The 22,449-nt window shown below is 38.7% G+C and overlaps 1 protein-coding gene and 1 pseudogene across 1 annotated transcript in view; both read right to left on the bottom strand.

The window, feature by feature from the left end:
* Positions 1-22,449, bottom strand: part of PDE3B (phosphodiesterase 3B) — a 176,592-nt gene that overhangs the window by 48,270 nt on the left and 105,873 nt on the right. Inside the window, exons 3-4 of the mRNA XM_023239599.2 lie at positions 10,398-10,646; positions 7,537-7,679 (exon numbers count right to left, since the gene is read on the bottom strand). Of these exons, the coding sequence (XP_023095367.1) occupies positions 7,537-7,679; positions 10,398-10,646 (392 nt within the window). The remainder of the gene's footprint in view (positions 1-7,536; positions 7,680-10,397; positions 10,647-22,449) is intronic.
* LOC123380504 lies at positions 13,676-21,270 on the bottom strand (annotated as a pseudogene).

The following is a 22,449-nucleotide window of genomic DNA, read 5'->3' as shown; positions in this document are numbered from 1 at the left end:
TGGAGGACTTCTTAGAACACAGACTGCTAGTTCTACCTCCAGGGTTTCTGATTCAGTAGGTCTGGCATAGGGCCAGTAATCTGCATTTCTAATAAGTTCACAGATGATGCTGACATTGCTGGGTCCAGGGACCTCACTGAGAATCACTGGCTAACATATACAGTTTTCACTCTCTTCTGTTCCCTCTCTTCACAGGTATCGATTACCCCCTAACTCAGTCATTTCCTATAACTGAAATATTTACTATAGGTTTTAGAGCTCTTATAAAGAAATTAAATGTAGGTTGGCAATCACACAGTACAGCCATGCAATGTATAAAATGCAACTTAAAATAAAATATATTTGAAAGCTTCCCAGTGCCAAGCGTGTAGCAAGGACACCATAAATTTTACCTTCTTTTTCTTCAATATTCACTGTTTTCTTCTGTCAGTAAACTCCTGATGAGGGCACGTGGGCACAGGCTCCAGGGCAGACCTAGATTCTCTCCTTCTCACTCGGTACTTTTTAGTACAGCCCAAGTTCTCAATAAGCTCTTCCCCAACTGCTTCATCTTTCCTGCACCTCCCTACCCATTACTGCAGGAAGGCCTATTTCTTCTGTGACTTAAAGGTTTTGGTTCATGTCTCCATTACAAATTCATCCACAATGTATTATAATTTCACTGCTTACAGATTCTTTTCCCTCATTAATTTGTGATTCTTTTTAGGGGCTATAAAGACATATCTCTGCATTGACAGTGGAGATAGCACAGTGCCTGATAAACGTGTTCAACAGTTATTTGTGGAATAAGTGAATGCTCTTTTCTTTAGGTTCCTAGTCTCAATTTTTTAGAGAACAGGTCACTTTTGCTCCCCAACTCTGAGTGGATGGACTCTTTTTCTTTTACCAACTCCTGCCTTGAGCCTCTCCTTGGACCTTTTTCTAAAATCTAGTTTCTTCTATATCCCCAAGGGAGAAAAAGAAATTCTGTACTATAGAAACAGAAGGCATGTAAAATCAGTTAGAACCATTTCACTAAAACTTCCTTGTTGACATTAACAAAAATGATAACAAAAGCACTATTTTGAGTATTTATTCTGTTCATTCATTGTTTTATGTCGTTTACATACTTTATCTTTTCTAGTCTCCTATATGACAGACAAGGAAACTGAGGCTTGAAGAGGCTAAGTAATGTCCCCCAATTCATACAGCTAAAATTCACAGTGGCAGAACTAAAATTCAATCTCCAATTTCTTTGACTCTAAATGGAGAAAGCATTTACTCTCTACCTATTTTTAAAAAACGTTTATTTTGAAAGAAAAAGAGAGAGCACACGTGCGAGCCAGGGAGAGGCAGGGAGAGAGGGAGACAAAGAATCTGAAGAAGGCTCCATATCCTTAGTGCAGAGCCCAGCATGGGGCTTGAACTCACGAACCATGAGATCATGACCGGAGATGGAACCAAGAGTCTGACACTCAACTGACTGAGCCATCAGATGCCCCTCTACCTGTATTTTTAAAAGGTCTTCGGGGCGCCTGGGTGGCGCAGTCGGTTAAGCGTCCGACTTCAGCCAGGTCACGATCTCGCGGTCCGTGAGTTCGAGCCCCACGTCAGGCTCTGGGCTGATGGTTCGGAGCCTGGAGCCTGTTTCCGATTCTGTGTCTCCCTCTCTCTCTGCCACTCCCCCGTTCATGCTCTGTCTCTCTCTGTCCCAAAAATAAATAAATGTTGGAAAAAAAAAATTTTAAAAAAAAGGTCTTCCCAGGGGCACCTGGGTGGCTCAGTCGGTTGAGCATCCGACTTCGGCTCAGGTTATGATCTCATGGTTCATGAGTTTGAGCCCCGCATTGGGCTCTGTGCTGACAGCTCAGAGCCTGGAGCCTGCTTCGGATTCTGTGTGTCCTTCTCTCTCTCTGCCCCTTCCCCGCTCATGCTCTGTCTCTCAAAAATAAATATATGTTAAAAAAATTTTTTTTAATTAAAAGGTCTTCCCACACCTTCCACAAAATAATTCTCATTCTATTTTGGTGTGTTTCTCCATCTGTAAAATTAGAGTTTTAGAAGTAAGGAGTTTTAAATTAACATCCAGCTGTTGGAGTCTATCATATTTTATTCTCAAGCCAGTAGTAATGATGATTTGTTGATGATGTCACAAAAAGAGACAATATTCAAATAATACCACCCAATAAACTCATGTCCCTGCTAATGCTCAATCATTCTTTGTATTTGAGTACTCCTTGCTTATACGTGGAGTTGGGGAGATTGAGAAAGGGCAGTAACAGTACCGCTCAGGGCAATATTCAACCAAAAATTTGTGTGCTCTACTGAAATTTACTTTCTGGTTAATATTCAAAACAAAGATAGGACTTTTTCCTTTTAAAAACAGACCCACTGCACTGTTCCATAGTTTCCTACCTTGATCCAGGGCCTTCTAATAATTGAAGTATACCATACATTCAGTTAGCTGTTCAGAATTGAGAGGTACAGGTCAAATTACAAGTTTTCACCTACTTCCAGAATTGTCTCATTAATTCCTAGCCTCAAACCAGATAAATATACACTCCAATGAGATTACATAAAACAATCCTGAAGAAAACAGGGGACAAGAAGGATAGGAGTCCCAAAGATTATCAATAGTTGGTAGGAGGATGATTAAAGTCAGACTTAGGAATCATTACAAAAGAATGCCAAAAGTTATGGTCACAGAGTTAAGTGATATGTTAAGAATTGATTTTTAGATAACCCATGCCAATTACCTTGGTAAGATTTATATCAGTGTGTGTGTGTGTGTGTGTGTGTGTGTGTGTGTGTGTGTGTGAGAGAGAGAGAGAGAGAGAGAGAGCGCGCAACTATATAAACTTGTTGGCTGTATAATGTCTATATTTGGAGCTATTCTCTTAAGAAACTGAGTGAGGGGAGACCATTCGCCCTCTTAAATCTCTGTAGTTCAAATAGGGTCCAGGCACTGGTATAAATCTCTAATAAATTATGAGACACAGAATTGAGAAGCTGGTTCCCTAGTACATTATTTAGGAAATATAGTTCCTAACAAGTTATTAGATTTAATTACAGAGAAGTTATGGAGACAAATGATGAATAGGGGACTAGGTTAAAGGCAAATCTCTTTAGTGTAGAGTAACTATAGTTAATAGTCCATGCAGTTTTGGGACATGACTTGCCTATTTTTCCCCAGGGAAAGTCTGTTGAAAGAAAGTGAGCTGTGGGGCACCTGGGTGGCTCAGTCTGTTAAGCGTTTGACTCTTGATTTTGGCTCAGGTTGTGATCTCACAGTTTGTGAGATCGAGTCCCACGTTGGGCTCTGCACTGACAGTGTGGAGCCTGCTTGGGGTCTTCTCTCTCCCTCTCTGTCTGCCCCTCCTCTGTTCATACGTGCTCAAATAGAAATAAACTTAAAAAAAATTTTTTTAAAAAGGAAGGGAGCTGTGAGGTCTGAATATGTGTTCTGTTTGTCCACAGGGAGGGCTGGGTCCTAGCAGTCAGTCCAAAGATACAAGTTTAGCCATTTTTTAACCATAGCTACTGATACTGGAACTCAGAGATGCATAATCCAATTGTCAGCTAACCCACATTTCCTGGAACTTCCTGACCAGCGAACCTTCATCCTAGGTCTGAAACTTAAGCAGAAGTCACCATCAACCATCACAATATAATACGAATACCTTACTCCTGCAAGATGCCTGTTGGGCAGCTGTTTATCTTCAAGATCCATTTTACTGCAATCCCAAACTCATCACAGTAATCAAGCAGGCCTCAGAAGAGCAGTAATGACTAACACATGGTTGAAAGTGAAAGTGCCATGAAAGGCAAAGAAAAGGTGTTAAGGAGATTCAGAGGTGAAACAGATTGCTTCTCCTTGGAAACTGAGGGAGGAGGGTATCAGGGTGTTATTCTTAAGAGGTCACATCTGAGCCCAATCTTGAACGCTGTAGAAGCATGAGGCCAAGAAGACCTGTTCAAGGTAGAGAGAACAACTGCAGGAGTGAGGGGTGGGGGGGGGAGTGGGGAGCATAGAAGCAGAGGAACAGAGAGAATAGCAAATAGTTAAGCTTGACTGGAATTTCAGATAAATAGAGAAAGATGGACATATTTTGGTTTTGTAAAACAATGGCCCTCTTAATTAAAATCTGAAGTCCTTTAACAGGTGAACTTTAAGAGGTGAAGTCTTGAGGGCAGGTAATGCAGTGGCTGCTCAAACATGACTAGCCCTTCTTCCTGGTGGTTTTCTTCCCTTGGATTCTGTTTATCACGGCTACTGTACAGTTTATAACACTTCACTTTTTTCTCCAGACAAAGCATGAAGAAAAGCAAAATTAAATCCTATATTACTCTGCACTCAAACAAGGTGGGGCTGCAAACTGTAATTCAACTCAGTTTTCAAATGTGTTAGACAAAAAACAAAATTATCAGGAAAGTTCAAGGAAGAGTCTAACAGGAGTCACATGCCTGTTGTTTTCACCTAGAGAGCTTTCCAAGTCACTCTTCTGGTCACGTTTTTTGCAAGACTGCTCCTATCTTTCACATTGTTTCATTTTTGCAAGTAAGGGTGCAGCTTTGTCATGAGGGAATAACAGGGTTTCAGATCCCAGGCTAGAAAGTTGGGACTATTCTACAGGCATCAGTTAAGGGTCAAAAAACTTAATGATCAGAAAAACTGTATAATCAAGGTTTCATTTAAGGAAGAATTGTCGTGGAAGGGTAGGAGATGGAACAGGCAGTGAAGGATATTAGAAATGGAAAGGTCAATTAAGAGGAAAATTCAGGAGCGCCTGGAGGGCTCAGTTGGTTAAGCCACCGACTTCAGCTCAGGTCATGATCCTGCAGTTTGTGAGTTCGAGCCCCGCATTGGGCTCTGTGCTGACAGCTCAGAGCCTGGAGCCTGCTTCGGATTCTGTGTCTCCCTTTCTACCCCTCCCCTGCTCACACTGTGTCTGTCTCTCAATGATAAATAAATGTTTACAAAACAAGAGAGGATAATTCAATAGCCCATGTAAGGAGATATAAAGCATGAAACAGTATAAAGTGATAAAGGAGAAGAGGGAACAGAAAGGAAAAGAGACGCAGAGACAGACTTGACAACAGGTATCTACAGGACAAGGTAAGAGGATGCAAACACCAAGTTTTCTAGCTAAATCCATTTTCTAAAGCAACCACTAAGTGAGAGGGTAGCAGTATTGTGTCAGGAAATGAGGGCAGAAAAACAGTAACATGAAAACGTTACCGGAGAGATGAGACATTTGGTTTTGGTCACAGCTTTAGGGAATGAGAGGTTCAATACTGGAATCATGTTGAAAGCATAGTCAGAGTCATTTAAAATCACAGTCAGAGAAGCTAGCATCAAAATCCAAAGCTGTGTTCAAATCAAGATTCAAAAATGTAGGACATGTGGGGTGCGCCTGGGTGGCTCAGTAGGTTAAGCGTCTGACTCTTGATTTCGGTTCAAGTCATGATCTCACAGTTTGTGAGATGGGGCCCTGCACTGGGCTCTGTGCTGACAGCACAGAGCCTGCTTAAGATTCTCTCCCTCCCTCTCTGCACCTTCCCGACTTGCTCTCTCTCTCTCTCAAAATAAATACATAAACTTTAAAAAAAATCTTTAAATTTAGAAAAAAATGTAGGATATGTGACCTCAGTTCTAGAGTATTCCAACAGTCAAAATGAATGCCTTGTGATTCCGGATTCACATGTCTATTCGGTTTGAGCTACTAAAGCCTAAAGGTTCCTGAACAAAAAATTACCATACATGAAAGATTGATAGCTATGCTATCTAATATGATTGCCATACATATTACCACCAATTACTTTATTCTCCAAGTTTCTAAATCTTTCATGAGGCACATGGCTTTTGTTTTAATGAGAGTTAAGTAATTACATTGAATCTGCGTACATTTACCTCTTTTATGAACATTTCTCAGAGTTAATTTTCTTTGGACCATGTTTCTATTTTAATATCAATCATCTTAAGTCAGCAGGATAAAAGTGACCTTAACTCACTGTATCACATTTAATTGCAAATGTACTGCTATTACATCAGTGTGATTTTGAAGGATTAAAAAGCAATCATTTTCATCATTCTGTTTCAAGCCAAACAATATTCTCAAGATGATGTTCCCTGTGGTTAAGAAATATGTTGTATTTTCAGTTCCCAATATCACTGACTTCCCCATATCCTGCTTCCATTAAAAAACAACAACGACAACAACAACAACAACAAAAATAAGACCATTATGTTTAGGTTCTGGGCAAGTGTTGAACCAAAGGCTCATTTTCCTTTACCATACTCTGTAATTCAACCCATTCCTGTTTCATGTATCATTTCATTCAATTTTTCCTTTATAAAAAAAGGAGCTCATTTACTTGAATACATTATAGAAAATTCAAATTAATAAATCCTGCAAGAATCTGGAAAATTACAATTATCTGATCACATTTCCTATATAAACGTTAACACCACTTTTAACTGATAAATCGGTATGATCCAATCCTGCCATCTACTGTTTCAAATGTGTAACTCTACAGCTCAAGCTAAACAAAGTGCTCAATACTAACAGTGGTTTAGCAGAAACTTTACACTAATTCCAATTTTGTTTTTTTTTTATTTTTTTTTTAATGTTTATTTATTTTTGAGAGAGAGAGAGAGAGAGAGACAGAGACAGAGCGGCAGAGAGAGAAGGAGACACAGAATCAAAACAGCTCCAGGTTCTGAGCTGTCAGCACAGAGCCCGATGCGGGGCTCGAACTCACGAACCGTGAGATCATGACCTGAGCCAAAGTCGGCCGCGTAACTGACAGCCACCCAGGCGCCCCTAATTCCAATTTTGTTAACACAGTGAGATCACTGACTACATAGAACTTCATAACTCACACATGAGATCACTATGTCTCCTGGCTTTTAAAAGACAAAGTATTGACTCCTTTGTTATGAGGGTAGATGGGTATGTTTACATTCAGAAAATTTCAGCTCCTGCATTTTCCCACCTTCCTTGAGCTACGGTTACTGATGCCCTTCATGTGTAGAATTAGCACCGTTTAGTTCCAAGTAAATCCTCAAGCGGGTAGAGAATATATTAGTAGTCTTAGTCCTCCAGCAGGAACAAGAGTTTTGCTACCTTGTATCTAACATCAGAGATGAGCCCTGGAAATGTGCTCTTCCTTTAACAAGTCAGTAGCTCTGTTGACCTTCCTTTGGATACCATGCACTGGACCTGTGTGATTGCCCCTACAACGGTCACAGATACCGATTTAAAACCTTTCCCGCTTCCGGTCCTAAACTGACCCTAGTTTCCTTAAACTGCCTCCCTGATTCATGTTCTTAAGGCCCCAGCATGCCTTGTACCCAACGTACTTAACTTTTCAGAGAAGACACATTAGCTTCTTTTTAAGAATCAGTTTCGCTATTATGCCTTATTACTACCCATGCTGTCCTACATCTAAAATACTTCAACTGTTCCTTTCTGCTTTAGTTAATTCAAACTTCATTCAACAGAAACAAAGTGGGTGTATTTGACTCAAATTTCTTTAAAAGACTGGGGATTGTACCTTGAAATGCCAAACTCTTGGTGTGGCCTTTTGCCATTACTGCGTTCCCACCGGGAGGACGACTGTTCAATAGGTGGCAGACCGGAAGTTCCAGGGCTCCTCCTCAGCTGGGGAGTTGGTAAGCTATTCCTACTGTGTAGTCCCTGTGGAATAATTTAACGATGATTAAAACCGTCACCCTTAGATATGCTGTGTATGTATTTTTAAAGATGACATGTAAAAATACCAATACACAGTAGATTTTTAGTATGTACAGGAGACACAGGACATTTTATCTTGAAGATATGTCAGATTTACTCCAAATTTTACATTCGATACTATTGTTCTATTTAGTGTTCCTCCCATTAAACAATGGTTTCTGAACTCCCTACAATTTTACTAGATCTTTATTCTTTTGTACATTTTACTCCTAGTTTCATGAGAAATAAATACTTGACAATTTAAAAAGGAGGTATGAAAGATTTACCCTGAAAAACAATTTCAGAGGACAAGCTTAGGATCAGGCACCATAAGCCCTAGATCCTAAACCCTTTATATTTTCAATACAATGCTGAAGTATATAGGGTTAACCTGGAGAAACTGAAAGATTCAGAACTACCTTTTCAATTAGCAATTAAATTCAGAACACCATTAGCATTACTAGTTTACCTTAGTTTTTGAAAATATTCTAAATTGATCTAAATGTTCAATTAGCCAAAGTATTCTATTTTTTACCACTGTAAATAGGTGTTTTATTGCTTCTTCTGAATTTCCCCCATCAGCAGATACTGAAACCATCTCAGAAAGCTAAATATCTCTTATATTTAAGTTTTCCCAAGGATGTTGATTTTGTAAAGGTTCATAGTTACTTAGACTCATAGTGAAAAAGTTCTTTGTGTTACAATCCTTTCTGGCTATAACTTAGGTCCATATAGTCTTTCTTAGTTCTTAACACACATATATAAGACATTTATATTAAATTATCTTTTATAATTCCTTTTTCCTTACTAATTATTTTTTTATAAATGCTGTTGTTCTTTTCTGGAGTATCAGGTTTTTCTATTCTTTTTCAAAAGCAGAGACCAATTAGATATGAAATTCAAGTAAGAAGTTTAAAGAACACAAAGAAATATGGTTTACTTCCTGGTTCTTACAGGACTTACTCCTATCAGTAGATTCCAGTACCAAAAATAAGACTGATTAACTAAAATGTTCAGGAAATGAGGCATTTAGGCATCCTGTTTAATTAATATTATTGTTTCAAATGTTTCTAAAATGTACTAGTACACTTTTTTTTTTCACACAGTAAGCACAGTAACAAACATAATATTGATATCAATAAGATTTTTCTGATTAAGATTTTTAAGAATCACTATTTTTAAAAATTGCTCTCTGTTAACTATACTTCAATAAAAAAAGAAAAAAGTTACTATTCTAAACATCAAATGTCAATGGAAAATATAAAGGAACAGCAACATATCAAGTGAAGACTAACTCAAGAATACATAGAGTTATTTTATTGAATTTATTATTATCACTTTTTGATGCTTGTCATTAACCTGTTCCTCATAAGTAGAGTGCTAAAAAGAATGTCATGTAACTATGTACCATTGTTAATTGGATTCTGACGAAGGCAGGTATTTTTTAAAAATAAAAGCATCACATAAGCAAAACAAAATAAAAGCATCACATAGCCACCTGTGATCTGGATTTGCAATCAGTAATTATCAAACTTTTGCCCTAATTGGGCTTGCTTAATTTTTCAACACTTCTACACCCTAATGCTGGGAACACAGTGAAATTAATTATCAAAATCCTTCCAAAACCATATTTAACTTTTTCTAAGCTCCATATACACTATTACAATGAAAATTTAACTGCTTTGAATTTTATCTTCTCTTCATTAGTTTACCTGTAGAATAAAGTAGTTAATCTAGAACAATCTCTAAAATGTTTTTATTTCTAAAGTTTATGATGTTAGCTATCAACAAAGACATTGAAAGCATTCTAAACAAGCATAACGTATACCTTAGAATAGTACTTATTATTTCCTAAAGAAAATCGTATTTTGAAGCATTGATATTTAAAGAAAAATTCATCCAATATCTAATGATGGAAAAATCAATGTCTGTTGGGTTATAGCAATCTCTAGTGGGTAAAGGGGGGGAAAACAGACCCCCAAAAATGTGAAAGTCAATTTAAAATAATGTTATGTAATTCAGTGAAATGAATATTATAATGATCAATTCTTTGGGGTTCAACAAGAACAATTTCGGGATCCTAAATAATACAATAAATTAATGACATGATTTGACTACTAGTTTGTTATATAAGCCTGGAATTAAATTTGTGTGGGTTTTTTTTTTTCTGCTTTTTAAGAAACAATGACAATGATAAATAGTTGTAACCAAAAAAGTCATAACTGCTGATTAGAATAATTTAGAATAAAAGCTGAATATTCATTTAGAAATATTTGAGATTTATAACTACCTCTAAAGTCCCAAACAGCTCAATATACTGTATCAAAAAGCTGATCCTTGAAAAAGAAATTGTGTTTTATCTATGCTACAAAGGAGCAGTTTTAATTTGAAAACATCATTAAATGTGGTAAGTATAGGGGCGCCTGGGTGGCGCAGTCGGTTAAGCGTCCGACTTCAGCCAGGTCACGATCTCGCGGTCTGTGAGTTCGAGCCCCGTGTCGGGCTCTGGGCTGAGGCTCAGAGCCTGGAGCCTGTTTCCAATTCTGTGTCTCCCTCTCTCTCTGCCCCTCCTCTGTTCATGCTCTGTCTCTCTCTGTCCCAAAAATAAATAAACGTTGCAAAAAAAAATTAAAAAAAAAAAAATGTGGTAAGTATAGGGCTGGCTATTTACTGTATCTTGACCTTGTGAAGTTTTCGATCTCCTTTCTCAGCTGGGTCCTCTACTTCCGAGCAGGGGTAAAATCCAGGAAATGGTGTGAGGGGATTAATCCTTGGCCTACAGGAACCTGAGAAAGCACCCATCAAGGAACTGATACTCCGCAGGGAAGAAATGACTTGTGGGGGAAGGGTTGGATCAATCAGAAGGTCTGACACCATATTGCGAGCCTCATTTAGCACTGAAAGATCAACTCCACTTCCACCTCCAGAATTCTAGAAAAGAAAAAAAAAGGGAAAATTATATATTTGTTACAGAAAAACCTTAACGTTTAAGAAAAACTCTATTTTAAGTCAATATACACATACGATATACAGCAGTTCTTCCGCTTACCTTACTCCCTCAGGAGACAGTCCAGCATAGTGACTAGGCCTTGTTGCAAAGATACTGGAGTTTGAAATCTACACTTTAATCCTACTTGTATGATTTTAGGCAAGTTATTCAACATCTGAATTTTTTAGTTTCTTTACCATAAAATGGAGATAGTAACATCTACCTAAGGCGAACGTGAGAATTAAGACTGATCATACATGCAAAGCACATAAGGCAGAGTACAGGGCATATATTTAAAGTACAATATGGGAATGCAAGCTGGTGCAGCCACTCTGGAAAACAGTATGGAGGTTCCTCAAAAAATTAAAAATAGAACTGCCCTATGACCCAGCAATTGCACTACTAGGCATTTGTCCAAGGGATACAGGTGTGCTGTTTCAAAGGGACACATGCACCCCCATGTTTATAGCAGCGCTATCAACAATAGTCAAAGTACGGAAAGAGCCAAAATGTCCATCGATGGATGAATGGATAAAGAAGATGTGGTATATATACACAATGGAGTAGTACTTGGCAATCAAAACGAATGAAATCCTGCCATTTGCAACTACGTGGATGGAACTGGAGGGTATTATGCTAAGTGAAATTAGTCAGTCAGAAGAAGACAAAAATCATATGAATTCACTCATGTGAGGACTTTAAGAGACAAAACAGAAGAACATAAGGGAAGGGAAATAAAAATAATATAAGAACAGGGAGGGGGACAAAACAGAAGAGACTCCTAAATATGGAGAACAAACTGAGGGTTACTGGAGGGGTTGTGAGAGAGGGGATGGGCTAATGGGAAGGGGCACTAAGGAATCTACTCCTGAAATCATTGTCGCACTATATGCTAACTAATTTGGATGTAAATTTTAAAAAATAAAAAATAAAATTAAAAACAACAACAACAAAAAACCACAGTATAAATAATGGAGCAAGGGCTTTGTACTGTATACAGTTAGACTCTTATCCTTGAGGCAAGTTGATAGGTTTTTCATTTTTGGATTTTTTATTTGAAGATTATCTTATTCTTTATTGGGTGACATTATGAATTAAGAACTAATTTGTAATGCAACTGTTACATGTAGGCTATTCAGTAAGTGCTGGTCTCCCAATAAATATTAGACTTTTCTTATTCTCCCCCTAAAGAATAAATAAATAAAGTGCAGTAAGTAACAGTATAACCACTAATGTTACAGAAAATAAGAAGACAAAAAGACAGGAAAAACAGTGTCAGGGGTCAAAGAAGATAGTGATGATTTTGAACTAAATGGTTATCAAAAACTTCATGGAGGAGGTAACATCAGACTTGGCCTTAAAAAACAGATAGGGATGATATTTTTAAAATTTAGAATATTTCATTGATGTATACATATGGTATGATTTTTACTTTTTGAAAATACATATATATGGTGTTCAACTCAATTACCCATAGAAATGAGTGCACTGATAGAACAGTGAATTAATGTTACTTTTGGTGTTCTTGTTATATCTTGAACTTACATTTGAGTGTGTCTGCAATTCATAATTATTGAATGCATTTAATGAGTTCACCAAGAAATGGTTTATTAGGCAACCTGACTACATTTTGGAACTAAGAAATGTTATGAAAGTTAGAACAATAATTAAGTAAGATCTTTGCTCTTTGTGGAATTTTTTTTCCTTGTGAAGTATATTTTGTCTTCGTTTTTATTTGAAAACATTTCTATTGTTAGGGTACAGTCCAGCTATTTCTAGTATTTATAAATAAATATTTCCCTATACATGTCAAAACAGATAATTAAACATACTTTTGACAAATAGCTTCCCATAAATTTGAATTGCTGAACCAAAGTAAATGAACATGTTAAAATTTGGTCATGACCATAAAACTGCCCTCACATATGTTGGCTAAATCTATACTTCCACAAATTGTATATAACCACATCTATTTTCCCACACCCAAATGAGAAATCTGATGATATCGGAGTTGGATGTTCCTGGTACAGATCATGTGTCATTTCTCTCCAGTTGCTTTCAAGTTCCTTTGTCTTTAGTTTTCAAACATTTCATTATGACACGGCTTGCAATAAAATTACTGGGGGGGGGGGGGGGATTCACATGTGGGAGTCACTCAGCTCCTCCAACTTGTAGGATTACGTTTTCTGCAAAATTTGGGGAAGTTTTCAGCCATTATTTTTTTCAAATTTAAATTCCCTCTCTCCCTCCCTCCCTTCTCTTTCTCTCTTTCTCTCTCCCTCTCTCCCCTTCTTCCTCCCTCCCTCCTCACACTCAGACATGAATTTCGGATCTTTTATTACCCCTTAGGTCACGAAGGCTCTATTCATTTTGTTTGCATCTATTTTCTCTATGTTGTTCAAACTAGATAAATTCTATTGTTCTATCCTCCAGTTCACAGATTCTCTCCTCCGCCATCTCCACTCTGTTACTGAGCCCATTCAGCAAGTTTTGAATTTCCATTAACAGTTTTTTCAGTTCCATAATTTCCATTTCTTTCTTTTTTATAACTTCTACAGGCCTACCTTGGAGATGCTGCAGGTTTGGCTCCAGACTGCAACAGAGCTAATATCACAATAAAGTGAGTCAAATGAATTTTCCAGTTTCCTAGTGCATATAAATGTTTACAATGTACTGTAGTCTAGTGTGTGTGCAAAGGTATTATGTCTAAGAAAATGTACATACCTTAAAAAACTTTATTGCTAGAAGCACTTGGGTGGTCCAGCTGGTTAAGCGTCTGACTCTTGGTTTCAGCTCAGGTCATGATTTCACAAGTCATGAGTTCGAGCCCCACACTGGGCTCTGTGATGACAGGACGGAGCCTGCTTGAGATTGTCTCTCTCCCTCTCTCTCTGTCCATTCCCCACTCGTGCTCTTTCTCTAAATAAATAAACTTTAAAAATACTTAAAACTACTTTATTGCTAAAAAATGCTAACCATTATCTGAGTTTTCATCAAGTCACAATCTTTTGGCTGGTGGGGGGGTCTTGGCTTTGATATTGATGGCTGCGGATTGATCAGGGCGGTAGCTGCTAAAGGTTGGGGTGGTTGTGGCAATTTCTTAAAATAAATGAAGTCTGCTGCATTCAACTGACTCTTCTTTTCACAAATGATTTCTCTGTAGCATGTGATGCTGTGTGACAGCATTTTAAAAAATGTTTAATGTTTATTTATTTTGGGGGAGAGAGAGAGAGAGAGAGAGAGAGAGAGAGAGGGAGAAATAAGCAGGCTCCATGCTTTCAGCCCAGAGCCTGATGTGGGGGCTCAGACTCACAAACCGTGAAATCATGACCTGAGCAGAAATCAAGAATTGGACACTTAACCAACTGAGCCACCCAGGCACCCCTATGTGATAGCATTTTACCCACAGAACTCCTTTCAAACTTGGAGTCAACCCTCTCAAAACCTACTGTTGCTTTATCAAGTTTATGTAATGTTCTAAATCCTTTATTGTCATTTCAACAGTCTTCACAATATCCTCACCAGGAGTAGATTCCACCTCAAGGAACCACTTTCTTTGCTCAGTCCTAGGAAGCAACTCCTCATCTGTTGAAGTTTTATCATGAGATCACAGCAATTGAGTCACATCTTCAGGCTCCACTTCTAATTTTATTTCTCTTGCTATTTCTACCACGTGTAGTTACTTTCTCCACTGAAGTCTTTTTTTAATTTTTAAAAAATATTTATTTTTGAGAGAGAGACAGAGCACAAGCAGGGTAGGGGCAGAGAGAGAGGGCGACACAGAATCTGAAGCAGGCCCCAGGCTTTGAGCCATCAGCAGACAGCCCGATGCAGAACTCAAACTCATGAACCAGGAGATCATGACCTGAGCCGAAGTTGGACGCTTAACAGACTGAGCCACCCAGGCTCCCTCCACTGAAATCTTGAATCCCTCGGAGTCATCTATGTGGGTTGGAATCAACTTCTTCCAAATTCTGGTTAATGTTGGTATTTTGACCTCTTCCTATGAGTCATAAATGCTCTTAAGGGCATCGAGAATGGTGAATCCTTTCCAGAAGGTTTTCAATTTTCTTTGCCCAAATCCAACAGAAAAATCACTATCTATGGCAGCCGTAGCCTTACAAAATGTAGTTCTTAAATAATGAGACTTGAAAAGTCAAAAGTACTCCTTGCTCCATGGGCTACAGAATGGATGTTGTGTTAGCAGACAAGAAAACATCAATCTTGTCTCACATCTCCATCAGAGCTCTTGGGTGATCAGGTGCATTGTCAATGAGCAGTAATCTCTGAATCTTTTTTTTTTTTCCTGAGCAATCTGTCTCAAAACTGGGCTTACGATGTTCGATAAGCCATGCTGTACATATATGTGCTTTGCTGTTCCATTTACACAGCAGTGTCGGTTTAACATAATTTCTAAGGACCCTAAGATTTTCAGAATAGTAAATGACCACTGGCTTCAACATCAAGTCACCGTCTGCATTAGTCCCAATGAAAGAGTCCTTCAAAGGACTTGTCCTTTGAAGCTTTGAAGCTAGGCACTGACTTCTCCTCTCTGGCTGTGGAAATCCTAGGTGTCATCTTCTTCCAAAAGAAGACTGTTTCACCTACATTGAAAATCTGTTGTTTACTGTAAGCACCTTCAATAATTATCTTAGCTAGATCTTCTGGAAAACCAGCTGAAGCTTCTACATCAGCACTCCCTTGAACTTTTATGTTACAGAGATGGCTTCCTTCCTTAAACCTCAGGAACCAACCTCTACTACTTTCAGACTTTTCTTCCACAGCTTCCTCACCTCTCTCAGCCTTCACAGAATTAAGGAGAGTTAGGGCCCTGCTCTGGATTAGGCTTTGGCTGACGGGACTATTGCGGCTGGTTTGATCTTCTATCCATACCACGAAAGCTTCCTCCGTATCACAGCAGTAAGGCTGTTTCACTTTCTTATCATTCACGTATTCACTGAAGTAGCACTTTGAATTTCCTTCAAGAACTTTTCCTTTGCATTCACAGCTTGAATGGATGATGCAAGAGGCCTAGCTTTTGGCCCATCTCAGCTTTCGATAGGCTTTCCTCGCTAAGCTTAATCACTTCTAGCTTTTGACTTAAAGTGAGAGATGTGTGGCACTTTCACTTGAACACTTAGAGGGCACTGCACGGTTATTAACTGACCTAATTTCAGTATTGTTGCATCTCAGGGAATAAGGAGGCCCAGGGGGAGAGAGATGGGGGAATGGACAGTCGGTGGAGCAGTCATGACACACACATTTACCAATTAAGCTCACCACCTTGCATGAGCATGATTCATGGCACCCCAGAACAATTACAATAGTAACACCAAAGATCACTGATCACAGATTACCATAAAAAGTATAATAATGAATAAGTCTGAAAAATTTTCACAATTACCAAAATGTGTTCGAAAAACATGAAGTGAACAAATGCTGTTGTTAAAATGGCAAAAATAAACTTGCCGATGCAGGACTGCTACAAACCTTCAGTTTGTAAAAAACACAGTATCTGCGAGGTGCAATAAAGTAAAACACAATAAAAGGAGATGTGTCTGTACTTTTGTTGTTGTTGTTGAGATTTTCTATTTTGTATTTGTAATTGCTTGTTAGAACATTTGTATGATGGCTGCTTTAAAATTTCTTGTCAGATAATTCCAAATCTGATTCAATTTGGTGTGAAGGATTGATTGTCTTTTCTCACTCAAGTTGTGATTTTCCTGGTTCTTGGTGTAACAAGTGATTTTTTTATTTTATCATCAACATTTTGGCTATTATCCTAGAAGACTGAGTCCTATTTAAATCTTTTGTATTAAGAGGCAGGCTCTTTGCTTCGATAAAGCACACAGGTCCTGGTCTACTTCTTCAGGCTGTGGTTCTAATGACAATTAGTTTTCAGGGCACTCATAGTACTATTTCACACTGCATGACTTTTTTTCCGGTGCCACGAGGGTTTCCACGGGACCCTGCTGGTACCTCTGTTGGTGAGGATATGGGAGGAGGGAAGGAGGAATTTCCTCAGATTGAGCCACCTGGTACCTCCAGGTGGGGGAGGAGAGTCTCTAGGCCACAGAAACAAAGAGCACTTTCTGGGCTAGGCTGTGACAGTACCCCTTTTGCCAGAGCCCCTGGCCACTCAGTCTCTCACTGGGTAAGGAGAATCTCATGCCCAGTAGGGAATGAGAGTACTTCCCTGGACCTCTTACTGTCAGTGGAGTTCTTGGTCACTTTTCCCTTGCTAGAGCAACCAGACTCACTTGGTATAGTTCGAGGGCTCTCATTTAATCTTAGGGAAGGAACGAGCCTACCTGCATCACATTCTGTTGCTGGGCTGGGGAGTCAGGACCTGCATCACCTTTTGCTGTTAGGCAGGGGTTTTAGGAAACTCGATCACTATTGTTTTCCTCCATTAGTAGGGTCCCTAACTAGTCTACCCTCCTCTTTCTATTTTTCAGAGTTCTCCTTTGGTTGCCCCTTGTTATTTCTGGAGTTTATAGGGGCGCTTGGGTGGCTCAGTCGGTTGAGCAGCCGACTTCGGCTCAGGTCATGATCTCGCGGTCCGTGAGTTCAAGCCCCGCGTCGGGCTCTGTGCTGACAGCTCAGAGCCTGGAGCCTGCTTCGGATTCTGTGTCTCCCTCTCTCTCTGCTCCTCCCCTGTTCATGCTCTGTCTCTGTCTCAAAAAATAAATAAACGTTAAAAAAAATATATTTCTGGAGTTTATAGTTATACTTAGTGGAGAGGAGAGGGGAGAATTAACCCTGAAGATACACACAGAGCACATAGAGTGATGTGCAGTACATACAGGTAAAGTACAATAAATATTACTATTAATATGGAAAAGCGAGGAGATAAAAATACAAATAGAATGGCATCAGAGTTCAAAGAAGATACATAAAATTTTAATCTGAATGGTTAACAGAAACTTTATGGAAGGGGTAGCATTTGAGCTGAGATGTTAATTTGGTAGGATTTTATTTATAAAGATTAGGGGAAAATATTTTACGACAAAACTAAAAATGTATTTGGGGGAGTTCATTCTTCAAGAAAGAGCACAAATAAAGGTACAAAAGTGGTAAAATGGCAAAGTACAAGGAACATGAAATTTAAGTACAGGCTTCATTTTTTTTTTTTTTAAGAGCACTAGAACATAAGGTTGGAGGCATGTGGGGACCAAATTTTTGACACCACCAGATTCCAGGCTCACAGATCTGAGCAGCAGAGAATCATGGATTTTGAGCAGGTTAAAGAGGAAGAACAAAGTGGGGAAAGAGAAAAGGAAGTAACAGAGGGCCCTGGAATATTAGAGAGGATGAAAAGACAGTTAACAACTGACAGAAATATGGGAAACCAGCATCCCAGGCCAGAAGACCAGCAAGTGTGAAGACCCGAAAGCACAGGCTGCCTAGCTTCTTTGAAGAATAACAAGAAGGCCAGAGTAACTGGTGCAGAGTGAATAAAGGAGAAATTAGTACAACATGAGGGCAGAGAAGTAAAAGGGAGTAAAATAAGGGATCGTGTTGTGCAAGGTCATTTAAGTCCATGACAAGGACTTGAACTTTTCTCTGGGTAAGAAGAATATAGTAAGCAAGAGTGACAATTTTTTTTTAACATTTATTTATTATTGAGAGAGAGAGAGACAGACAGACAGAGCATGAGCAGGGGAGGGAGGGGCAGAGAGAGAGGGAGACACAGAATCCGAAGCAGGCTCCAGGCTGTGAGCTGTCAGCACAGAGCCCGACGCATGGCTCGGAACTCACAAACTGTGAGATCGTGACCTGAGCTGAAGTCGGTCGCTCAACCAACTGAGCCACCCAGGCACCCCAAGAGTGACAAATTTTTAAAGCTGAACTTAAATTCCTATTTCCCATTGGCTTATATGTGGCAAACTCTTGTTTTTGCCCAGAGAGCTAAGAATAGATTATGCATTCTAAAGGGTTATTGAAGAGGAGGAGGGGGAGGTAGGCAGACTTGGTGGCTTTGTTTCACCTGCAAATGCTAAAATATTTACTCCCTGGTCCTTTATAGAAAACATTTTGCTACGTCCTGTCTTATAATTTCAGAGATACTTAGTATTCATTATTACTGAAATTAATATGAGATTAGCTCACATTTTTATTCAATGCTACTATCTCCCAGGCACTTTATTATCATCATCATCATTATCAACATCATCAGCCCTCTGAAAGAAGTGGTATTATTTCCAATTTATAGATGAGAAAATAGGTTCAGAGCGACTTAAGAGGCTTGCCTTATTTTTCAAAAGAAGGCTGTATCAACCCAACTCTTCTGCCTAGAATAACTAGTCTAGAAAAGAAAATGGACTAAACGAGTCCGTTTCAAAGCCTCAGAGCACGGCCAAGCAGCCAGGGCTTGAAGGAATAAGACCTCAGAGTTAAAAAATTAAAATGAACCCCACTATTCTGTGCTACTTTTTCCCCTCAAGGAAACCGCTGCAGATTCATAACTGGCCAGGGCGGAGAGGAGAAGCAGCAGAGCAGTTAAGAGGCTAGGAAATAAAGTGGAGCTTTCTGGCATCTCAGGAGGCTAGCAGACCAAAACTGGAGTCCAGGGTTATCAAGACAGGCAGAGCTTTAAAGGCTAAGCAAGCACGCTGGGAGAAGAAACAAAACCAAGCTTGAATTCAGAGCAGCTTTGCCCCTAAAGGCATTTGCCAATTTGCAAACAGTGGCCAAGAGATGGAGAAACCAAGCAAAGCTTCTCAAAAAGATTTCTATTTTGAAAGTAAAACAGAGGGGCGCCTGGGTGGCTCAGTCAGTTGAGCGTCTGACTTCAGCTCAGGTCATGATCTCACAGTCCCCGAGTTCAAGCCTCACATTGGGCACTGTGCTGACAGCTCGGAGCCTGGAGCCTGCTTCGGATTCTGTGTCTCCGTCTCTCCCTCTCCCTCTCTCTCTCTTTGCCCTCTCCCACTCACATTTGCTTTCCCCTCCTCAAAAATAAACATTAAAAAAATTGTAATTAAAAAAAAAGTAAAATAGAGCTTTCAGCAGTCTCAATGCTGGAGGGAACAACAGAAGGAGTTACTAGAAAACACATCAGTAACTAAGCTGTTATAAGAAAAGATAGGGGCACCTGGGTGGCTCAGCCGGTTGAGCGTCCGACTTCAGCTCAGGTCATGATCTCACAGTTTGTGGGTTCGAGCCCCGCATCAGGCTCTGTGCTGACCGCTTGCTCAGAGCCTGGAGGCTGCTTCAGATTCTGTGTCTCCTTCTCTCTCTGCCCCTCCCCCACTCACACTTTGTCTCACTCTGTTTCTCAAAAATAAATAAATGTAAAGAAAATTTAAAAAAAAAAGATAGAAAACCTGAATAGACCTAAAACTATTAAAGAAACTGAATCCATAGTTTAAAATTTGCTCATTAAAAAAAACTCCAAACTGAGATGGCTTCACCAGAACATTCTTTTAAACATTAAACGAAGAAAGAATACCAATCTTACCAAACTTTTCTAGATAACAGAGACTGAATACACCACTTTATAAGGCTACTGTAACCTTTATACCAAAACCATGACAAGAACATTATGGAAAACAAGAATTGTGGGGCCAATTCTCTCTCATAAACGTGGATACAAAATTCTAAAACAAAATATTAATAGTATCCAGTGATACATATATACATTTTATATACATTTATACATTTTTTAAATATCTTTATCAAATTTGCTTTATTCTGGGAATATGGAGATGGTTCAACACAGACATAGAATTAAACAATATGATTCACCACATTAAAAGAGTGAATGGAAAAAAATCCAGGAATCATCTCAATAGATGCAGAAAAACCATCTGATAAAAATTCTACACCCATTCATGACTAAAAAGAGAAAAAATGTCCTTAGTAAATTAGGATTAGAATGGAACTTCCTTAATCTGATAAAGGGCATCTACAGAAAACATTAGTGATATTTTCATCAAAAGACATCATGATAAACCAGACTGGGAGAAGACATTTTTAAATACATACACTTTAACATACATACTATACATACCTATACATATGTGTGTGTATATACACATATATACACATATACACACATATGTGTGTGTGTGTGTGTGTGTGTGTGTGTGTGTGTATTCATGTCTGAAATACACAAAAAATCTTACTGGTCACCAAGTAAAAGGTAAATAATCAGTATTAAAATAGGAAAAAACCTGACCAGAGAATATCTGGGTAGCCAATTAACATAAGATCCTCAACCTGATGAGTCATCAGTGAAATGCAATTATTAAAAGCACAATGATAATACTGCTTCACAGCTACCATAATGATTTAAAACAGACACTACCAAGTGTTGACAACGATGTGGAATAACTGGAACTATCAGAGGCTGATGGCTGGGTAAAATCTGATACAATCTCTTTGGAAAATTACTGAGTACTATCTACTGAAACTCAGCATATGCATGCATACTCGATGAGCTAGCAATCTACTCTAAGATATATACCCAACAAAAGACATCAAGAGTGTTCCAGCAGCATTACTTGCAATAGCCACGAAGGGGTTCAGGACAGGCCCTCCCAGAATGTGCCACTTTGGCATGTGGATTATTTTTTAAACTGAAGGCCCTTGAGATCCTGTGGCCCCATGAGAAACTTTTGCACCTCCCTTAACTAATAGAAGAATCTATATTGGCGGGGGGGAAGTGGGGGGGGGGTCTTTCCCAGAATAAGGGTTATTAGCAGAGATCATCTTTTTTAAGATTTTATTTTTAGGTAATCTTTATACCCAATGTGGGCTCAAACATATACCCCAAGATCAAGAGTTACATGCTCTACCTGACTAAGCCAGCCAGAAGCCCCCGGCAGAGATCAATTTTATCTGGGTGAACCATCTATACAGCAGGGCAAACATCTAATTACCAAACATATCCTCTACTTACCGCCCTGTGAATTATATTCCTTTCCTCTGAAGTTCCAGACCCATGCCCCCTTTCTCCTTAGTTGAGAATGACATATATACCTTATTTTGCCTGATTATTTTTGGAATTTCCATGTCTATGTGGACTCCCTATACAGATGCCTATTAAATTTGATTTTCTCCTGTTCATCTGTCTCATGCCAATTTGATTCTTAGCCCAGCTAGAAGGACCTTTAAGGAGGAATTCTTGCTTCCTGACAGCCAAAAATGAAAATTAAAAAGAAAAAGTCCATCTACTATAGGATGAAAAAATTGGAGTATATTCATTCAATGAACTACTAAATAGAATGAAAATGAATGAATTACTGCTATGTGCGATAATATTAATCTCCTAAATATAATTTTGAAAGAAAGAAGCAAAAAATACATATCATTAATTCCACTCATATAAAATTCAAAGACAGAAAAACTAAGTTGTGATGACAAAAATCAACATTGATATAATGCTTGGGAGAAGTTGATGACCAGGAGGGGAACATAAGGGGGGACTTTGGGGGAGCTGAATTCTTCATCTGAAAGACAATCACATGTATATAATCACTTTGAGAGAATTCATCAAGTTGTACACTTATGACTTACACATTTTTATATATGAATGTTACACTAAAATTTTTTTTAGAGGATGAGGAAGAGGAAGAGGAAGAGAGGGAGGAAAGAGGGAGACAGGTATCTGATATCACATACCAGTCTGTATGACTACAAGCCCATGCTTTTAACCAGGACTGCTTATTTATCTTTAGATTTTACTAATAACTTAAATACTCTATTAATTGAAAACTGAGGATCTTGGTGGATATAACT

The sequence above is a fragment of the Felis catus genome, chromosome D1, assembly GCF_018350175.1.
Source record: "Felis catus isolate Fca126 chromosome D1, F.catus_Fca126_mat1.0, whole genome shotgun sequence".
Classification (NCBI taxonomy): domain Eukaryota; kingdom Metazoa; phylum Chordata; class Mammalia; order Carnivora; family Felidae; genus Felis; species Felis catus.
This window is presented reverse-complemented; position numbering and strand designations above follow the sequence as displayed.